General features: G+C 50.7%; 1 protein-coding gene across 2 annotated transcripts in view; it reads left to right on the top strand.

The window, feature by feature from the left end:
- Positions 1-20795, top strand: part of dip2ba (disco-interacting protein 2 homolog Ba) — a 36950-nt gene that overhangs the window by 2053 nt on the left and 14102 nt on the right. For both annotated transcript variants that reach the window (XM_062458557.1, XM_062458556.1), the window contains exons 2-13: positions 13930-14004; positions 15968-16120; positions 16341-16466; positions 17033-17266; positions 17380-17514; positions 18365-18484; positions 18603-18800; positions 19067-19158; positions 19279-19389; positions 19587-19710; positions 20251-20360; positions 20455-20557. In XM_062458557.1, the coding sequence (XP_062314541.1) occupies positions 13930-14004; positions 15968-16120; positions 16341-16466; positions 17033-17266; positions 17380-17514; positions 18365-18484; positions 18603-18800; positions 19067-19158; positions 19279-19389; positions 19587-19710; positions 20251-20360; positions 20455-20557 (1581 nt within the window). The remainder of the gene's footprint in view (positions 1-13929; positions 14005-15967; positions 16121-16340; positions 16467-17032; positions 17267-17379; positions 17515-18364; positions 18485-18602; positions 18801-19066; positions 19159-19278; positions 19390-19586; positions 19711-20250; positions 20361-20454; positions 20558-20795) is intronic.

Raw genomic sequence — 20795 nt, 5'->3', positions numbered from 1 at the left:
TGGACCCAACCACCGTCCATAACAGACCCTCCACACAAGCAGGGGCGGAAATGCCTGTTGTTGGGTTGCTTGGAGGAGAACAGAGGCGTGCCAAATGGCCTCTTAAATAACAACCCAATTCTGCCAGCCCCTCAGTGACTGCACGGACACAATGAGCACCATTCAGCTGGGCCCAGTCATGTTGGCCAGGATCTGTACTGGCATTTAGGCCACTCAACTGAACTCTTTGTACGCCTGTGGAATTAGCCGCTCATAGGAAGGGAGGGGTCCATCATAGTTAGATAGATGACGTGTAATCCTGTGTGTGTGTGTTAGCCCACCCCCCGTGTTGCTGCTGTTTACATGCAGTGAGAGTGGCTGGGTGTGTCTGAACCACACCAACAGTGCAGTGACGCTATCGCTCGATTTGCTCGCCGCTCTGTCCTAGCAGAAGCGTGGTCTCTGGTCTCAGATGTGTGGTTTGCATGTTTGAGTTGGTGTGTCATTGTGCTGCTTCACAAAGAACAGCTCTGCGTCTGAGACGTTGCAGTTATTTCTGTCCTCCTGAGGACCATTCGGTGAGGTCCATATCTGCCTACTGCTTATTGTAAAAGTCTTGACGTCGTAATTTCCCCTCAAAGTTCTTCTGAAAGTGCTACTAAAGACACAGGAGCAATGCTTGTCACGAATCAAAGGTGTGTGTGTGTGTTCGCGTCTCAACTGTTAGGATGCCTTATTGTAGCGACAGTCTACCGCCAGGGAGAGGGTGCGACTGAGACCCTGGAGGACTTCCAGCTTGTTCCTATCTAGGCCAGCATCTGAGCCCCACTGCAGCCAGGCTCATTACTGGCCTGGTCGGATGAAGAGGACAGACCAGGAGGGTCAGCATGGGCCTTGTCTGAGAGTCAAAGTCATAAGCGGCCAGCCAGCGTACAACGTCCGTCCATCCCTCCGTCCAGCCAGCCTCTCAGCACAGCCATTAGTGACAGCACTGAAGAGGAGGCATGATGAATAGGATGAAAGATCACTACCCCCACAGTCAAGTCAGGAACTCTACAGTACCACAGTGTATTCTGGTGTAGGCTGTGCAGACATGGGTTTTGCGGCAGCAGGCTGTTTTTTGCCTGTGGCTTTCGTTGAGAGACAGATGACAGCCCTGGGACAGTTCGTCAGTTAGGTTTTATGAGGCAGTGTTTGTGTTGTGAAACGGGAGGGTTATAGACTGAGGGAGGGGGGGGGGGGATGATACACTGTAACAACTTGGAGATCTTCCAAGTATCACTTGGGGTCTTTTGACAGGGTAATACTGTGAGCTTTGTTAACTCTGGTACCAGATGTTGATATTTTAACAGGCTCTTGTGCAGATCTGGAGATTTGCTACTATTCAGATCCTCAAAACAGACTGCTACACAAACTAACTCAGAGACAGGGTACATCTTGGCGTCTACGATTGTTTTTTGTGTAGCTGTTCACTAAGAAGGTGGAGATATTCAACCAGGCTTGATTTGTTTGGGTTGTGTGTGTGTGTGTGTGTGTGTGTGTGCGTGTTTGTGTATGTGCGTGTTTGTGTATGTGCGTGTTTGTGTATGTGCGTGTTTGTGTATCCGTCTCATTACATAATGATCTAACCCCGGCTGCCTGTGGTCTGAATAGTTAATGGCTGCTCCCATCCCGGCCCTTCCTTCCTTCAGGGTCGAGGGGCTGAATAATTCACATGCTCTCATTAAATACCAGGAGACCAGACTGTCACCACTTGTCACTGGTCGCCAGCAACACTTGCGATTGCTGAGGAGTGTGTGTCCGTGTGTCAGTCGTCCTCCTCCGCTGGTGGCTGAAGACGACTGTGTGACAACAACCTGATCTGTTCCTTTCAACCAAGTTAGGAGGCATGCTTAGTTTGGATGCTCTTTCCCCTAGGTGACTAGATATACCTCTGAAACAGTGTTTGGAATAGGACGTTTCTATTTAAGGAGATTGGTGAATCCGTTCAATCGTGTCCATGGGGAATCCTATGTAGGCTAAAGTTTGCGGCAAACTGGTTTTGAGTCTGGAATTGGAACGTGGAGTGCATGAATTTGACATGTTTATAGACAAGGGAGGCATATCTCCCTAGACAGTTAGTCAGAGGCCCAGCGACAGACGTGTGCAGACACCAATGAACACCACGTGCTACTTACTGTGCAGCTCATCCCCACTGTCAAGGAGCGGGGAAGGCTGTACGTCCCAAAATGCAGCAACTGTCACTGTAACAAAGTTCTACTACTAACCTACAAATCTCTGCATGGATTGGCACCACTGTACCTCTCCGGTCTCCTTGCACCCTATTGCCCCGCAAGGACACTTAGATCTCAAGATGCCGGCTATCTGGTGGTTCCCAAAATTAAGAAAAAAAACAGCTGGAGGTAGGGCGTTCTCATATAGAGCACCTCTTCTCTGGAACAAATTACCCGTCTCAATTAAGGAGTCTGATACTGTTTCGACATTTAAAATTAGGTTAATAACGTTATTGTTTAGTCAATTCTACGACTGTTAAAGGTAAGTATGTTACTAGTTGGAGGCAACGGGGGACGGGTTGTTTCCATCCTTATTCTTTAAGTATAACTTATTTTAGAGTTCTCTTCCCCTGGAACAGATTTCATGTTCCAAATGAAGGGGGCTGTCGCTGTCTTGGTGTGTGGGGTTGCATCAAATTCCCCTTTTTTGCTCTGTTAAATTGCTGCACCAGTCCACACTTGACCGGTGGGGATCTCATTCTATTATGACTGTAACTGTTAGCTGCTCCTGGCATTCTCTAATCCCTGCTCTCCTCTCTCTGTCCCCCCCACACACATCCCTTGTGGTGTGGAGGGTTTGAGTTGTCAGCACCTGCCTGGTCGTCGGTCAGCCAACGCTGGACCTGGTCGCGAGTCTCCCGGTCCTGTCCTACATCTATAAAGTTGAATAATGGATTTTGGTGTTTTAAAAACCCATCAACACTGTATGACTATGTTTAGCCTGTGTTCTGCTCCTCTCTCTCACCAACCGTCTCTGGAGGAGGGGATCCCTCTGAATTGCTCCTCCCAAGGTTTCTTCCATTTTTTCTCCTGTTGAGTTTTTTGGGGAGTTTTTCCTTGTCTTCCTTGAGGGTTTAGGTTGGTTGAGGGGCAGTTCTATGGGCATATGTGAAGCCCTCTGTGACATGCTTGCGTGTAAAAAGGGCTATACAAATAAATTTGATTTGATTTGTCACTGAGAGGTGACAAGACTTGAGTTCGTACGGGGTTCTGAGGTGATAATTGCATAGAGCATTGTTGTCTTCCCATGGCTTTTCCAGAACTAAGGGACTGCTGGTGGTGTGTGTGTGTGTGTGTCTCCAGGCTTGGGTTATCCACACTAGCCATGTGACTGTTTTGTCAACGTTAAAGAATGCCATGGTGAATATAAATAGACCTGGCAAGACAAATTCTGTTTCATGGTTGAGGAGGACAAGAGACTCTTTCACACAAAAGCGCCACATTATTGAAGCATGCTCGGTGCTGTTCGTGTCTCTCTCTGTGTCGTGCCTTGGCCCAGCCCAGCCTGGTTAGTAACGGGGCCAGAGGAGCAGTTTGTTTACACTGCTTCACACTGTCTGTCAAACTGGATGGCTGGCACATGTAGGTTACCGTTACACAGGGCCTGTGAAATACTGCAAGCTCCAGGGAATTCCCTATCTCTGTCCTATCAGATCAGTGTCGTCGGCCTTTGATACCATTGAGAGCCAATGGAAGAGTAATCAAACGATAAGCAACTTGGTTTGAACGGCTGAACAGGTTTCAGCTCAAGGCACTAGTCATCTGTGTGGAGGAATTCAGATTGGATCAAGGGCTTTACGAGATTGGAAGATTTTGTCATAGGATTGCCCAGTTAAACAAACTTTCTCTAACTACACAAACTAGGCTTTGTTCTTTTGTCCTCCCTCTCTAGGCAGACAGTCAGAATGGCTCTGAAGAGCTGTTCGTTAGAAGCCAGGGTGTTTAGAGAGGGCAGGAAGAGAGCAGTTGGTCATTTACAGGGCCAACATCGTTAGCTTTAGGTTTGATTTCAGTGGGAAATTTTCTATTCTCTGTCCAGTGGTATTGCATCCTTGCGTTCCCTGTTGATTTGAACGATTCTGTATGATTTAGATCCCTGTTGTGTGCCTGCAGGGGGTGGTGGGAATTGTGTGATGGGACCAGAAGTTGACCCCCTAGAGTCTAGGGCCTAAACTGATCTTCACAGTCAGACTCACATGGTGGAAGAGGTTCTAGTTGAGGAACTTGTGAATTCAATCCTCCCAAAATGCAGAAGAAACGCCATGGAAACGCTCAGTGGGTGTGGTTCAAAATGTCTTGATTGGACCAACACCAGCCCAGAAGAGTTGTGAAATCTAACCTAGATTCATCAATGGCTTCTGATTGTGTGGATATCAAAGTAATCTAGTGACTGTCCTGAAATGTCATACATTTTGATCAAAACAAGCTTGGAATGGGTCATGTTCTGGACAGCCAGTATCATGAATGTTCTGTTAGACGTGCTGTACTGTGTTGGTTAGGGTAGGGTTGCCTTGATGACCCCAGATTCGGTAGAAGTAACTGCGAGTAAGAACAGGTTCCTTGTAAGGATGCAGGCTTCTCATCTCACTAGTATCTGTATCCTCTGACACACACAGTGGAGATGACACACTGATGACTGGGAGTCTGGATGTTATTGAAGTTAGATGTAGCTTACCGGTCATGGCGGGGGAACCGGTTTGGACTTTCTGAAGCTAGTTTTGCCAAATGTCCAGATTTTAATAACTGTGTTGGAGTGCCAGCAGCTTAGTCTCCCCTTTCACATGGCCCTCAACCCAGCCTGTTGTCTCAAGAACACAAGCCCTAAGTATCAGGTTCCTCCAGCGCCACTCCGCTATAAAAGTCCTTACTTATCTTCTAACTGCCAGTCTTAAATGTGTGGAATAAAGTTGTCTGGTCTGTTAACATGAGCTCACCACCCTGACCCTGGGGGCAACCACCTCCAGACTCTCACACAGGAATTCCACCCTGTGTGGGGATTGGTTTTCATCCTGGACAGCTGTCTGGGAGTACTAGAAAGTATCATCAAAGGACACCAAAAACCCATCCAGGTGATTCCCCCCATAGCCTTTTCCTCTCACTGACCATCATTATTTAAAACAGGGTTTGGCCATCCCAAGGATCCCATTCGGTAGCGCTTGGAGGAAATGGTGTGGTGGAACATTAGCCTTCCAGACTGTGATAATGCGACTCAGCTTCCTGTGTGGTGTTGGGTGATAAAGCAGTGGAAAGACCTCTGAGATCGTTGTTTATCTATGACTGGGAGTGTGCGTTGCTCTGCTTCCTGGATACGGAATGATGTTCCTCAAGGCCCCAAAGTCCAGCAGACCCAGAGCCGTTAATGGGTCGAGTGACTCAGGTGTTAGCCCAACACTGCCCCCCCCCCCCCTCCGCTTCTTCATTTTGTAACCATAACTACATTATCAAATGGGGCTTCGTTGTCAATCTGTCAGCCATGAGGACATTGATCGATTATACCAGACAAGAAACGACACAACGAGTTCTTTTGAATTTAGGTTAATGTTCTACTCCACTGGTGTTGTAGCACGTGTGACACCAGGGTTGCAGTGTGAAACGGGATACTTCCTTTTCACTGCTGTCGCTCCCAGGGTGTTACCATGCAGTACTGAAACACTGCTGCTCTGAGACATGTAGCCCCCTCTCAACAGCTACCTTATTTCTCTTCCCTCTTTTTAAGGAAGTGAGATGACCTATACCATTTGAGGTGGGGTGTGCAAAGGCAAAAAAAAAAAAGGTTTTACCTGGATAGTGCTTGCTGATGGTGCAAGGCTTCTGATGTTTGAGGTGAAAGGTTCAGAGCTGAGCAGGATTATTGTCCTGCTGGCTGAGGTGTGTGCCCTGTTACAGAAGATCTCTTTGTGTAGGCTAGTCAGAGCCAGGATCTTCTAGTCAGAGCTAGGATTAGTCCAGCCGCATAAGGTCACCAGCAGAAAAGCTCTCACATGACCCAACAGCAATGTCAGAGGAGACCGAATATATTGAGCCTGGAGGAGACGGAGACCAAATTGTGATGTGACTCATGCAAAACACCTTTTTGAGGAAGAATACAGATCACCTAGTTATCAGCCAGCTATGTGAAACTTGATTACAGTGAACATGCATGGATATCCCATAAAACAGCTTGCGGTCATATATTGTTTAAACGCCCCACCAGTTATCAGTGAATGATTGACAAGGCTGATTGGATTACATAGCGATCAGCTCGTGGCCTTAAACACACTTGAAGACTCTGAGGTGGAACGACAGCTCATGTCATCCCCCCTGCTGAAGGAGCTAACCCTGGACCCATCCGACCTCCACCACTTCCTGCCAGGGTCCTTACGGTTGTTCCTCTGAGCCGCGCTGCTCTCAATCAGCTTTCCTCCTTCCTAACCAAGAACAACCTGCTAGACTCCCTCCAGTCTGGCTTCAAAGCCAAGAACTCGACCGAGACGGCTCTGCGGTCACAGATGGAGGCCCTCGACACAGCCCGAGCCTCTGACCTCTCGTCTGTGCTGATCCTCCTCGGCCCGTCTGCGGCCGTCGACACTTGGCACTCACCAGCTTGTCCTCCTGGAATGGGCATCGCTAGAAGTGTTTCTCTCCTGGTTCAGGTCCTCCCAATCTGGTTTGGGAAGGAAAACATATGTAAAATGCACATCAGTGTGGATTTTACATATTAAAATACTCCAACAAACTTTGGAGTGAAGCATCTGTTGAGTGTGACAGAGTTTAACCTAATATCTAAACCAATATACATTGTCAGAAGTAGGGGTAAACATTTCCTATGTCCGACCAATACCAATATGTAGGCTAATAAACATGAAGTTCTTTGTCGTTGAAAAGCCTTCTGCAAAAAGGACATCGATAAACACAAGCTACATGAGTGTCCATGGGGAAGCTTCTACACTGAAGCAAAGAAAAGGGTGTTCACCCGCTTCATATTTGGCTTTATCTGCATTGTAATCTTATTAGGTCCCACACAATTGAGTCACATTGTTTTTGTCCGCTCGAGGAAGGCCTCATTTGATGAAAGGATTTACAAGCTTAATTCAGCCAAGGGTTTAAATAGAGTGCTGCATTCTTCGGGGCTCCAGAACCCATTGTGCTGGGGCTGAGGTGACCGAAGGTGGAGCAAGCCTCTAATCACCCGGACGACCTCCACACACACACACACACACACAGCAATGATGGAGCTGTGTGTGTGTGAGCGAGCGCTCGTACTGTTTTCACAGCACAAGTGTGAGTTTGCCTATGTGTCTGCGTTGTGAGACTCATAGGATGTGTACGTGGGTGTTTGTGCCCCACCCTATGATAGTGTATGTTATTGCAGTAATGTTGATGACGCTCAGAGGAGAAAGTTCTTCATGACTTTGTAGGCCATGATTGCGTAACACCACAGCCATCCAGAGAATGTTTATGACACGGTCCCGTTTTCTCCACATCTGTGTGAACATGCAGTGTAACTATGTGCTCTCACCACAGCGTGTTATCACGGAACTGCCCACACACGGTGGGCGTGCTCCATGTTTTTTGTGCCGGTGCTGATAGGCTGCTGGGCAGGAGTTGTGAAATATCTGTGTCCTAATTGGTGCTACGCATCCATACGCACTCTAAAGCTGTTCTCAGGAGATGTCTTAGATTGTGTGTCTTTGACAGGCCCACCTGGGGTCGCTACAGAAGGGGTACAGTACTCGGATTAAGCCTAAACTCAAACCTGCTTTGCTGTGTTCAGGTTGATTAGCTGTGCTGGGCCCTGCCCCCCTGGCCCTGCCCCCCTGGCCCTGCCCCCCTGGCCCAGACCCCCCTGGCCCAGACCCCCCTGGCCCAGACCCCCCTGGCCCTGCCCCCCTGGCCCAGACCCCTAGCCCCACCCCCCCCCGGCTCTCTACCCCCCTGGCTTTCCCACAGCTGAGCAGCTTTATAAAACCCCCAGAGACAAACCCATCTGACCTTCCGCTGCCCCCACACAGACTAGCCTACCTTCCACTGCTCCCACACAGACCAGAGAGTGAGAGGGAAAAGGTGGTCGATAGTGTATGTTTTTCCTGGGAAACGTGGAGCTCAGCCAAGTGTTTGAGGTCTGGTCAACATGAGCGCTCGTCACACAGCCAAGATCACAGTCGGGAAGGATTGTGATGGATGTGTAGAAATAACGCGACAGGTTGGCATGCCCCCCGATTTCGAAATCCTACAATTGGTTGACCTCAAACAGGTGTAACTTCACATGAACATTTGATCAGCGCTAACCTTGCATCGACAGCTTATGCTAAAATTCAGACTCCTTCACATTTGGCTTTGGTACGTGTTTGCATACATGCACTGCAGCTCATATCCTGCCGTCGTTCTGCTGTTGTCTCTATGTCTTTCTGCTCAGAGGGGCTATAAATAAGAGCTTGTGGGTGACATCAGTTCCTCTGCCCTCGGCCTCCTCGGTGTTTGTGTGTATTTGTGTCTGTGTTGTCTATCACATAGCTTCTCTCTGTCTCAGCATGCGCCTGTCATCCTCCTGTCTTCAGTGAGAGCAGTCCGGGGGGAAGGCCTTGTTTGCTTACTGGGGTTGTTGCTTTGGAAGACGCTGAAAAGGCAAGACCCGATAAACTGTCATGGACACCATTGACTGACCAGACTGTCAGACACTGGTTTAGCAGAAGTAGCGGTGTAAGAATTAGTGACCACAACCCGCCCAGCAGAGGAGAATTTGACGGCAGGTCTTGGTCAGAGTACCCGACATTAGTGTTGTCACAAAAAACGGTACTCCGGTACCAAGTCGGTACTCAAACAAAAAGGGGACGATGCCAGAATGTCTGAAGTTATGGTAGTACAGAGTACCGAGCCCAGGCAGTCGGACGCTGACAAGCAGTGTTGCCCAAAACAATCTCACCTGAAGTCGCTAGATTATATTTTTTGTCACTAGGGAAGGCGAGAAGTAGCCAAAATCTAGCGACAGTCGTTCAATTTGCAACACTGTAAACCGCTAATGCTACAATGGCTCCACTAAAAGTTGTCGACAAGACAAATGGAAGAGCCACGTATGGAAATACTTTGGGTGTGAGGCAGATGACTATGAGAACATCGTCGATCACCAGAAACCGATTTGCAGATGTCACCGTTCATGACCTGTATGGTTTGCAGCGTACTGCAAATACAATACCTAATACTGGGGCAGTATGAGTGTTACACAACCCACCACCTTACCCTTTTTTTGAGCTCTACAAATGATCTGTCATCTGCTGATTCACTGTCTACACTCAGTACACACCAATTGTTTGACTTTAGGCCTACATTGTATTAATGTTTTGTTGTTGTCATAAATAGGCTACAGCCTTATATATTGTAGGTGACTTTTACTGTCAACAAATGAGTTGTTCAGTAACTTACTTTGTTTTTTTTGCTTTGCTATCAAAAATGGTCGAGAGTACCGTGACATTTCACTTGTATTGGTACAGACTACTGACATTTTGGTGCCGTGACAACACTTCCCGACATGACAACCTACTTCTCTAAGTCCCACTGCCCTGATTAGAGTCATGACAGTCACTTGACTCATCCAACCCCGTCTTGAGGCCGTGTCACCTGAGAAACAAAAGAGAAGGAGAATCGTTTTGTAGGTAAAGAAAGCCTTCGATGGAACAGTGGGGCCATGGAGCAGACGAGTGGTCGCTCTGGGTGGGGATGTCCTACTGAACTGAGTAGTCCTACAGGAGACGAGGCTCCGCAGTGTGGCTGGGTGTTGTTCTCCTGTGCCTGGGGTGGAAGGGAGGGGGAACACGGACACAGTGGAAAGAGGAAGCCGCAGCATAATCATGTCACTTCCTCCCAGCGCTGCTGTATGTGAACAGACTGATCCCTACACTGTAATTACCACAAATGCCCCTTTGGGCTGTGTGTGTGTGTGTGTGTGTGACTAATCACATGCTTCATGTGCGCTCGCATTGTGTGTTTGTGGGGTGCTTGTCGAAGACTGTGTGGGAATATTGGTGGTTTTATAAACAATGACGTCTGCTGACCTGCTGAAGAGGGATGTTGAATTTTCTTTTTCCAAACACCAAAACAGGAAGAAACGGGGTTTGTTCAAGCCACTGAAGGACTTGTGGGTTAAAGGGTCAGTGGAAGGGGGGGCTCAGGGGTCAGTTAGGGCAAGTGTCATTCACCAAGCCCCTGTGCTCTGTAATGCTTTGCCTTGCTGTAGTTGGGAATTAATCTGGTTGTGTGTGTGTGTGTGTGTGTGGCACGGCTACACGATAATTATACACAACCGAACCTAGTCACTTATCTTGTGTTTTAACCCTCGTGCTGCCTTCGGGTCACATGACCCAAAGGTTCATAACGAACCATCGTTGTGTTTACCCAATTTTACCCAATACAAAAACAAATTAAAATAATTTTCTTTTAACCTTTGCAATGTGGGGGGTCTGAGACAGCCCAACGGTTAAAAGAAAATGCTTCACTTTGTCTTTGTATGCGGTAAATCTGTCGCAATACGACGGTGGGTCACAATGACTGATGGGTCAGAATGACCCGAAGATAACACAAGGGTTAACATCAACCGGAACTCATCCTACGTCCCGCGTTCTACACTGATTAGAGACAACTGAACTGCACTTGACCGTCTTCTCTTAAAACAACACGTTGATCTGTGAACATCCATGTGTATGTGTGATGAAGTAGAGAAGGCGTGTCATCATCTGCATATTCACAGTTGAGCACAGTCAAATAACTGTCGTTTTTTATGATGTCAAAATACAATTTTGATGACTTAAGAAAGAAGGAGAAATCCCAAAGTGGCAAAATATTTACGGAATTTCAGGGAAATAGGACCCTGCCCTAACATAGACCGCAATGTCCCAAAGCTCAAAGTTCAACGAGGAGCATAAACATGGCGTCGCACGGTGGGCGACTCTTTCCAGCTCTCGTAGCACCAAGCAGGTGAGAAGTGTCCACGGACGGAGCTGGACTGGGTTGTGGTCCACATCTCGTGTGTCCTTGGCTCCTATACAAGCCGTGTGGTGTATGATGTCACACACACACACTCACACAGGCGACGGGTCAGACACGTCATGCTGGCGCTGACACACTGACACACATCATGCCCGACACAGGACGTTTCTCTGTACGGGGCGGCACAGTCAGCACTCACTGTGTTAACCTGCTCCAGCTGGACACACACACACACGCACACACACACTTCCTGCTCCCCAGAGTAGTTTGGCGGGTGAGCTCATTCCCCCTGCCAGTTGTCCATCTCAGTCAGAAGGCTGTTCACCAATCAGCACATTCCTGCAGTTCTGGACGGCAGTCCGCAGCTTACAGGGTGGGGTGACTATCCTTCCTCTGACCTGCTGTCTCACACACACACACACACACACACACACACACACACACACACACACACACACACACACACACACACACACACACACACACATCCACACACTCACACTCCCATTGCATGGGCCTACAGGTTCCATTCTCCATGCACACACCGTTAGCACACCTCCCATTACCATGTCCTCCTGCCCAGTCTAAACAGGGCGGCTCTGGCCTCTCTCCGTCCACTGTCCCTGTGCCAGCCTGGATCCTCACAGTCAGGGGTGTGTGTGTGTGTGTGTGTGTGTGTGTTTTTGTGCCAGCCTGTGCCTGTTGTCCTCCATCCTCACTACAGACTGCTCTTTGTTTTGTTGTTAATAACCTTCCCTGCATCTCACACTGTCACGCCGTACACACAACAGAGCTCCAGTTACAACAGGCCCCCACCATCACTCTTCTGCAGATGTGTTTTGAGTGTCTTTGTGTGTGTACAACATTCTCACAATATGCTGGCATGCTTAAGTCTTTTTTTCTGTGTGTGTGTGTGTGTGTGTGTAGCGCAGGCCACAGTGGAGGGGGTTTGACTGGGTGGACTGTGTTGTTTTCCCAGACCAGGGCAGACATTTCTCCGGCAGCATGTGAAGTCAGGCATGAAGACAGCCCCTAACGCTGTCTCTCTCTCTCTCTCTCTCTCTCTCTCTCTCTCTCTCTCTCTCTCTCTCTCTCTCTCTCTCTCTCTGTCTCTCTCTGTCTCTGTCTCTGTCTCTGTCTCTGTCTCTCCCACTCACTCACTCACTCACACACACACACACACACACACACACACACACACACAGAACGAGAGAGCACTCAGCATTTCCTTTCTCCGCTCTGCCTCTTTCCCTCGCTTACATTCTTTTATCGCAAACTCTCCTTCTCTCTCCTCTCAACCAGTTTTACGTGGCCTCATTCTCTCCGGCTCTCCCCTTCTCTGTTCCCTCCAGCGCTCTCTCTCTCCCGTCTCTCTCTCTCTCCCTCCCTCCCTCTCTCCCTTCCTCTTCCTCTGTTTCTCTTGATTTAGATCTGCACTGGGCTATTTTTCCGTTTTTCCCATCGGAGCCAGCAGCTTCACCTGTTATACCGAACGCTGGATCTCTCCAAGCACCACACTCTGCTCCCGCACACGCTCCAACCACTGACCACTTACTTTCCTTCCAAATAAAAGTCCCACACTACACACTCACTCTTCCTTGTGCTTGGCCGGGAGGGAGGGAGGGAGAGCGATATCAAGCCCACCCCAGACCCTCTCCCGGATTCTCCCAGTACTCTGCTGCTGAACTTTGGCTCTCCTCGCTGTTTCTTTCCATTGTTGTTTCACGCGAGCCGTTTTCCAGTACGTTCCCCCGACTTCCCCACTCCCCCGCCACATGTTTATCTTCCTCCCAGCCTATCTCTCTCTCTCTCTCTCTCTCTCTCTCTCTCTCTCTCTCTCTCTCTCTCTCTCTCTGTCTCTGTCTCTGTCTCTGTCTCTGTCTCTCTCTCTCTCTTTCTGTCTCACTTTCTGTCTCTCTCATTGTCTCTCGCTGTCTTTTTGTCTCTCTCCCTGTGTCTCTGTTTCGCTCTCGCTCTCTCTTTGTCTGTCTCTCTCCCGTTACTGGTTTCTATCCCCCCTGTCAGTAGGGCCTGGAGGGTCTATACGTGTCACCAGTCAGTGGTGCGGAGGTGTCTGAAGACTGAGGCTCCCCAGGCCCCCTGCCCCGCCCCGCCCCGCTCAGCACTATCACTCAGCAGGGATGACAAGGATGTGTGCGTGTGAAAGAGATTGCGCAAAGTCTTTTGTGGGAGTGTGGTTACTGGTTACAGTATGAATCTTTGCCTGATAGGGTTTTTACAGCCACTACAGTGTGTGTTTTCTCCGGGTGATGGTGTGTGTGTGTGTTTTGGGGGAGTAGACTTTCCTGTGCTGCATTGGTCGGGGTCGGGTACTTTCCAAGGCGTGCACACACACACAAGCGCACACCCTCCTCTCTGAGAGAGCCAAACAGGGGGAAGAGAGTTCTAGGGGGGCTGTTGTGAGAGAATGAGTTCCGTGTGAAAGTGTCCCACATGGCTTTCCTCCTGGCCTGTGTTTACTGCTGTCTAGATGTCGGTGGGCTTTCCTCTGGTATTGTTCTAGCGAGGGTATCAGTGAGGGGCCTCACCGTTCAGTGGCTTCCTTTGGCCCGGGGGTCGTCGGTCTCCTGTCATGTTTGCACACCAGGGCTGATGTGGGGGGGGGGAAACAAGGGCGTTATCTCTGCATGTCACCGGAGGCCTTGAGCTCTGACCACATTGGAGGTGCACCAAATATTGGAGACCAGCCGCGTCCTTGTTCTGCTGCCGGAAAATGTGAATTTGAACGTTGGAGGTGCCACAGTTTATAAGGATGTATCTTAATCTGTGGTGTGTGTGTCTTTGTGTCTAAGACTAACGGCGATGTATTCTCCAACTGTGGTGTGTTTGTGTAGGAGTATAGGCTGTGTGTGTGTGTGTTATTGCAGCTTGTTTGTGTCTAACTAACATGACCGTGTGGGAATCTCCTCTCTCCTAGGTGACATCACACAGAAGGGCTATGAGAAGAAACGAGCCAAGCTTCTGGCCCCATACGTCCCCCAGATGTCCCCTGGTGAGAAACCTCTCCCCCTCCTCCTCTGCCTGCTCCTCCTCCTCTCTCTCCTCCCTCCTCCTCTGCCTGCTCCTCCTCCTCTCTCTCCTCCCTCCTCCTCTGCCTGCTCCTCCCCCTCTCTCTCCCCCCTCCTCCTCTGCCTGCTCCTCCTCCTCTCTCTCCCCCCTCCTCCTCTGCCTGCTCCTCCTCCTCCCTCCTCCTCTGCCTGCTCCTCCTCCTCTCTCTCCCCCCTCCTCCTCTGCCTGCTCCTCCTCCTCTCTCTCCTCCCTCCTCCTCTGCCTGCTCCTCCTCCTCTCTCTCCCCCCTCCTCCTCTGCCTGCTCCTCCTCTCTCCCCATGTCCTCCCCCTCATGCTCTCACACTCCCCAAACTTGTCCTCCCGCGTCGACGTCCCCCTCTAGCTCTCCACCCCTGTCCTCCTCCTCCCTTTCTCCATTCCTCCTGTGTCCTCTCTCTGTCCTCCCAGATTTCCTGTTGCTGTCTTCTTCATCCTCTTCCCTTTTCTTCCTCTGACTCTCTGTTTCCTTCGGTTCCTCTCTCTCTCTGTTCTCCATTCACCCTGGTGTTGGACTTTCAATTCATTCAAAGTAGGAGGGGTTGCTTGGGTTGTTCACCACCAAATCCTATATGGAAAATAAATCATAAAAAAATCAATGCCGCTATCTATAAAATGGAACAGAAATGTTGTATAGTTTGATGTTCTGCTGCACTCTGTTGGTAGACAGTGGAATTGCATCCAACTTTCACTTCATCAGTATGCAGTGTTACACATGCTCTATTTACTGGTATGCTGCCAGTGTGCAGACCTTACACCCCAAACATGTTAGATTCTGTGTCTCTCCACCTCGGAAAGACCGAATACGGAGCTCTATTGAGTAACACATGCAACACATGCATTGTCTCTGTTCTCACGATCTGTCTACTGGGAAACAACACAGGGAAGTAGCATAGTTTCAGGCTCACAACCGACCAATGATCCACAGTCATCTCACCGCTGATCCTCATTGGTCGATCCATCTCCGTTTCCCTCAGTAACCTCGCACTGGGCTGTGGTGTTTGTCTGAGGGGAACATTTTCCCCATATTTGCATGAGGGGGAAACCAAAGAATTGTGGTTCCCCTGTTTAAGTTATGTTTTCTGCCACTATCTAAGTAAAGGATTCTAAAAAACATTATTTACAAATGAATTCTAAGGAATTTGACACCCAGTTGGGTGTGGTGCTTGCTCAACTGTTGGGAAATATTGGCAAGTCAGACATCAAAAACAGGAAGTGATGTCAGAGCTTGCCACATACCGATGCGGCCTATGGCGTGCAGTCGCTACTGGGGACTGCTTTCACATGCCACCGTGGCGTGGTGCCCTGGCGGGCAAAGCTGGCATTTAAACAAAGCTTTGAACCTGGAGGTGTGTACCTGCTGTTTCCCCTCCCTGGGCCTCCTCTCCCACCTGGGCCTCCTCTCCCACCTGGGCCTCCTCTCCCACCTGGGCCTCCTCTCCCACCTGGGCCTCCTCTCCCACCTGGGCCTCCTCTCCCACCTGGGCCTCCTCTCCCACCTGGGCCTCCTCTCCCACCTGGGCCTCCTCTCCCACCTGGGCCTCCTCTCCCACCTGGGCCTCCTCTCCCACCTGGGCCTCCTCTCCCACCTGGGCCTCCTCTCCCACCTGGGCCTCCTCTCCCACCTGGGCCTCCTCTCCCACCTGGGCCTTCACCTCCCCGGGGTCCATGTGCCCTTCTCTCTCTGTCTCTAAATCCTCCGCACACCCTGCTACCGGCAATACAAAATAAAGAGACTGAGTCTTAAAGGCTTGAAGAAGTATATTAAATACTTTGATCTTATATTAAATAGTATCATGTTATACTTACGGGCCTCAAACAAGGGTTTTAGGATGTTTCGTGTGGAGGGTCGTTTCAGAACCATTTCAGCTTCTGTCCTGTGTTTTACCGGACCCCGCCCCCCCCCCAGGTGTGGAGCTGTCCCTGCCTGACGTGCAGCTGTCCCCGGGCCACAGTGCAGACCCCAGCCCCGAGGGCCCCGAGGGTCCCGGGCCCTCCTCCGCCAGCCGCCACCACCGCTCACACCGCAGTGGAGGGGCCCGCGACGACCGCTACAGATCAGGTGAGCCCACACACACACACATGTATCTTGGCTCAGTTTCCATTAGCGGCTCCAACTGGACAACTGCTTCCCTCTTCCTGTGTTTTTTGTCTGTGGAAGCTTGTGACAGAGCGGTCAGGTGGGAAATAAGAACGTTCTCTCTTTTCCCTCCCTCCCTCCCTCCCTCCCTCCCTCCCTCCCTCCCCACCTCTCCTCCCTCCCCACCTCTCCTCCCTCCCAGACATCCACACAGAGGCGGTGCAGGCGGCGCTGGCCAAGCACAAGGAGGAGAAGATGGCGCTGCCCATGCCCACCAAGAGGCGCTCGGCCTTCGTCCAGTCCCCCGTGGACAACGGTACCCCTCCAGGTACTCTCTCCCTGAGGCTGCACCCCAAAAACGGGTTTCAGGATGTTAGTAGCGTTTGCTGAAAGGGCTGGTGCAGAATGGTCAATGAAGTGGTACAACATGTGAGTGAGTGTAATCCCGGCTGGTTGGCCAAAACACCATCTGGTAGTCAAGCCGAGTCACACAGTCTTAACCAGGCTTGGCTCCAGGGCCAGTTGGATGGGCTTTGGGTCTCCACGGGGGGGGATACAGTGTATACAATTATACTTTTGTGTGACGGAATTATTTCATACATGCCTACCACATTTGATGTTACATATAATTACATGTGCATTGCATATGATTGTCAGTTTCAGCGTTCAACCCCCTTCACTTCATCAGTTTGAACCCAAGTATACTAATCTTATCAAATTAAGACATTTTAAAATGTATTCATTTTATAACATTTTATTATTTCCAGAAAAGAATTGGTATCACAATTTTCAACTTTACATCAGAATGAATCTTTTTGAGAGGGGGGACAGCATTAGAGCCGACCCCGGTCCTAACCCTCCCCCCCTCTCTCCCCTCCTCCCCCCTCCCTCCAGACACCTCGTCAGCCTCTGAGGACGAGGGCTCCCTGCGGAGGCAGGCCGCCCTGAGCGCAGCGCTGGCCCAGAGCCTTCAGAGCCCCGACTACTGGATCAACCGCTCGGTCCAGAGCTCCTCCACCTCCTCCTCCGCCTCCTCCACCCTCTCCCACGGGGAGGCCAAGACCCAGCCTCAGACCCAGCCTCCAACCACCTCCGCCCTGGCTGATATACTGGCCATCACGCGCATAGGTAGGATCCACACCCATGTGCACACATGCGTTGAGTATGTGCATCCAGCCAGGACGACCATACTGGTACGATGTACTGTCAGACCCACTTCCTGTTTCACCGTGTGTCTCCAGAGAGCGTTCCCCCCGACGTGACCTCCTCCACCCCCCAGGAGAGGGGCTCCCGCCTCGACCTGCCCCCCAGCGCCGCCGCCGTCAGGGGCATGAGTCGAGGACAGAGCCGCTGCAGCATGCTGGACACCGCCGACGGTACCGGTCACCACGGGAATGACACGCGCGCACACTCACACGCATGTACACACACACACATAGACACTCACACACACACACGTATACACACACGCCTTCTCTGATCCATGCTGCTTTTCATCTTTCATTTTGTGATTGATCTGGTACAGTATGGCTTACTCCATGATTGTTGGGACTCCATGCAACAATCACCGCCATGGCAGTGTGTGTTGTAGTGGCTATGACGTGTTATGACAGCATTTTTTTTGTGATTCCGTGGAGAAGGCTGTGATCACATGATGTACCTCTCTCACTATCACCCCCCTCCCCCCATTCCAGGCTTGGCCGTTGAGAATGCTGCTAACAGCTGTGTGTTTTGTTCTTTTTTTGGGGTGTGTGTGTGACTATCCGCCGTGTCATGGCTTTCATAAAAAAAATCAGGAAACAGAAAAGGTAATACCAATCAGAACAGGAGGTGGGGCGGGGCCAATCAGCTTGCTTTCCCCCCCCCCCCCGTGGTTGTGTGTGCCTATTTGTCTGTCTGCTTAACCAATAGAGAAGCATCATCATGTCTTACTACCTTAAACACAGTATGCTGTACCTTTTTAGTGTGTATTTGTGTGTGTGTGTGTGTGTGAGAGAGAGAGAGAGGAGACAGCGTGGCTGCATGTGAAGTAGTAGAGTTCTGTGTGTTCGAGGATCTAGATGTGGCCTTGTCGACGTATTGTGAGCCTGTTTGTCGCTGGGTTCGTTCGCGTGTGTGTCTGTTACTGTGAGGCTCCATGTCCATGTGCGTGCGTGCTTGCATGTGTACAGACGTGTGTGTGTGTGTGTGTGTGTGACGGACCGTGTCTGTGCTGTGTGTGTGCAGGCGTACCGGTTAACAGCAGGGTGTCCACCAAGATCCAGCAGCTCCTCAACACACTGAAACGCCCCAAGAGACCCCCGCTGAGCGAGTTCTTCCTGGACGACTCGGAGGAGATCGTTGAGGGTGAGAAACACACACACACAGACAGACACACGTATATACACACACAGACACACCCGCAGACCCTCACACGTGACCCTCTCCTCCCTCTCTCTCTCTCCCTTCCATCTTCCTGGGCCAGTGCCCCAGCCGGACCCCAACACCCCCCGGCCGGAGGGCCGTCAGATCATCCCGGTGAAGGGGGAGCCCCTGGGCGTGGTCAGCAACTGGCCCCCGGCCCTGCAGGCCGCCCTGGCCCGCTGGGGGGCCACACAGGCCAAGAGCCCCGCCCTCACCGCCCTGGACATCACCGGGAAGCCCCTCTACACGCTCACATACGGTGAGTCTCCGGCTGCGGGCTCACGCCGTTCTGTTTGGGAACGTTCCGGGTACTGTTACAGCCACAGAGTATTCACAGGGCTGCTATCACTATAGCAACTACAGGGAATTCTCAGTGGCCCTTCATCGTTCACTTCTGGATTCCATTGTTTATTATGAAATGCAAATTAGGGTGCAGAAGTAGCATGCTGGAGAAACGTTCCCGACAGTGCACAACACACACACACATCGCCAGTCAGGAGTTTGAACCCTGTGCGTGTTCCTCAGGTAAACTATGGAGCCGCAGTCTGAAGCTGGCCTATACCCTTCTCAACAAGCTGGGCACCAAGAGCGAGCCGGTGCTGAAGCCTGGAGACCGGGTGAGGACTGGACTGGGCTGGGCTGGGTGGTGGTGGTGGTGGGGTGGGAGTCAGGCAGCAGATGAGAGGCAAACAGAACTAAAGTGTGTGTGTGTTTGTGTGTCTCTCTCCGTACCCCAGGTGGCGCTGGTGTACCCCAACAGCGACCCGGCGATGTTCTGGGTGGCCTTCTACGGCTGCCTGCTGGCCGAGGTCATCCCTGTGCCCATCGAGGTGCCCCTGTCACGCCAAGTAAGTCCGGCCGGGCCAACAACATCAACAATGTCCAAATGCTCCAATCCAATGTCAAAACATGGAGGCTCTGCAGCGAGTGCAGTGTGTTATAGTGTTATAGACTGTACTGTTAGATGTATCGATTCCCCCCTAGTCTGAGTTAGAACGCGGAGTCCTCCAGATGTCCGCCCACTCTGACATGTGTCCTCACCCAGGACGCGGGCAGCCAGCAGATAGGCTTCCTGCTGGGCAGCTGTGGGGTGAGCCTGGCCCTGACCAGCGAGGTGTGTCTCAAGGGGCTGCCCAAGACGCCCAACGGAGAGATCGTCCAGTTCAAAGGTCACTACTCCACTGCTTGTCACTGGAGCCTCTTTCTCCACCTCTCTCTGTCTGTCTGTCTGTCTGTGTCTCTGTCTCTGTCTCTGTCTCTGTCTCTGTCTCTCTCTCTCTCTCTCTCTCTCTCTCTCTGTCTCTCTGTTTCTCTGTCTGTTTCTCTGCCTCTCTTTCTCTGCCTCTCTTTCTCTGCCTCTCTTTCTCTTTTTCTCTGCCTCTCTGTCTCTCTGTCTCCGTGGGAGGTATTAACTCAGCTCCTCAGACTTTTATAGCCCCTTGACAATCATTCTTCAATGTTCTGTGGCCTAAAGATGCTCATTATATATTTATTAGATGATCCATTCAAACATCACTTTGGCAAATGTTCTGAAACGTCTTCACAGCGTCTCCCACAGTAACTCAAGTCCTGCTCTTCACTGGAGTTTGAGTTTAGTCGATACATGTGATGTAAATTCTTATTCTCTCTCTCTCTCTCTCTCTCTCTCTCTTCTCTCTCTCTCTCTCTCTCTCTCTCTCTCTGTCTGTCTGTCTGTCTGTCTGTCCCAGGCTGGCCCAGGATGAAGTGGGTGGTGACCGACACCAAGTACCTGACCAAGCCCTCCAAAGACTGGCAACCCCACATCCCCACTGCCAACACAGACACAGCCTATATAGAGGTGAGGGGGGAACTAGTGGTGGCTGGCTGACTGAAGGACTGCCTCACTGTCTAGCTGACTGACTGTCTCTTTCTCTCTCCATCTGTCCCCCCAGTACAAGGCCAGTAAGGAAGGCACAGTGATGGGAGTGGCTGTGTCTAAGGTCTCCCTGCTGACCCACTGTCAGGCCCTGACCCAGGCCTGCAACTACTGTGAAGGTGAGACTCAACTCTCACTAGTCAACACAGCTGTCACTACTCAACACAGCTGTCACTACTCAACACAGCTCTCACTACTCAACACAGCTCTCACTAGTCAACACAGCTGTCACTACTCAACACAGCTGTCACTACTCAACACAGCTCTCACTACTCAACACAGCTCTCACTACTCAACACAGCTGTCACTACTCAACACAGCTCTCACTACTCAACACAGCTGTCACTACTCAACACG

The sequence above is a fragment of the Osmerus eperlanus genome, chromosome 4, assembly GCF_963692335.1.
Source record: "Osmerus eperlanus chromosome 4, fOsmEpe2.1, whole genome shotgun sequence".
NCBI lineage: Eukaryota > Metazoa > Chordata > Actinopteri > Osmeriformes > Osmeridae > Osmerus > Osmerus eperlanus.
Note: the sequence above shows the minus strand (reverse complement) of the source record. Positions and strands in the feature narration are given on the sequence as shown.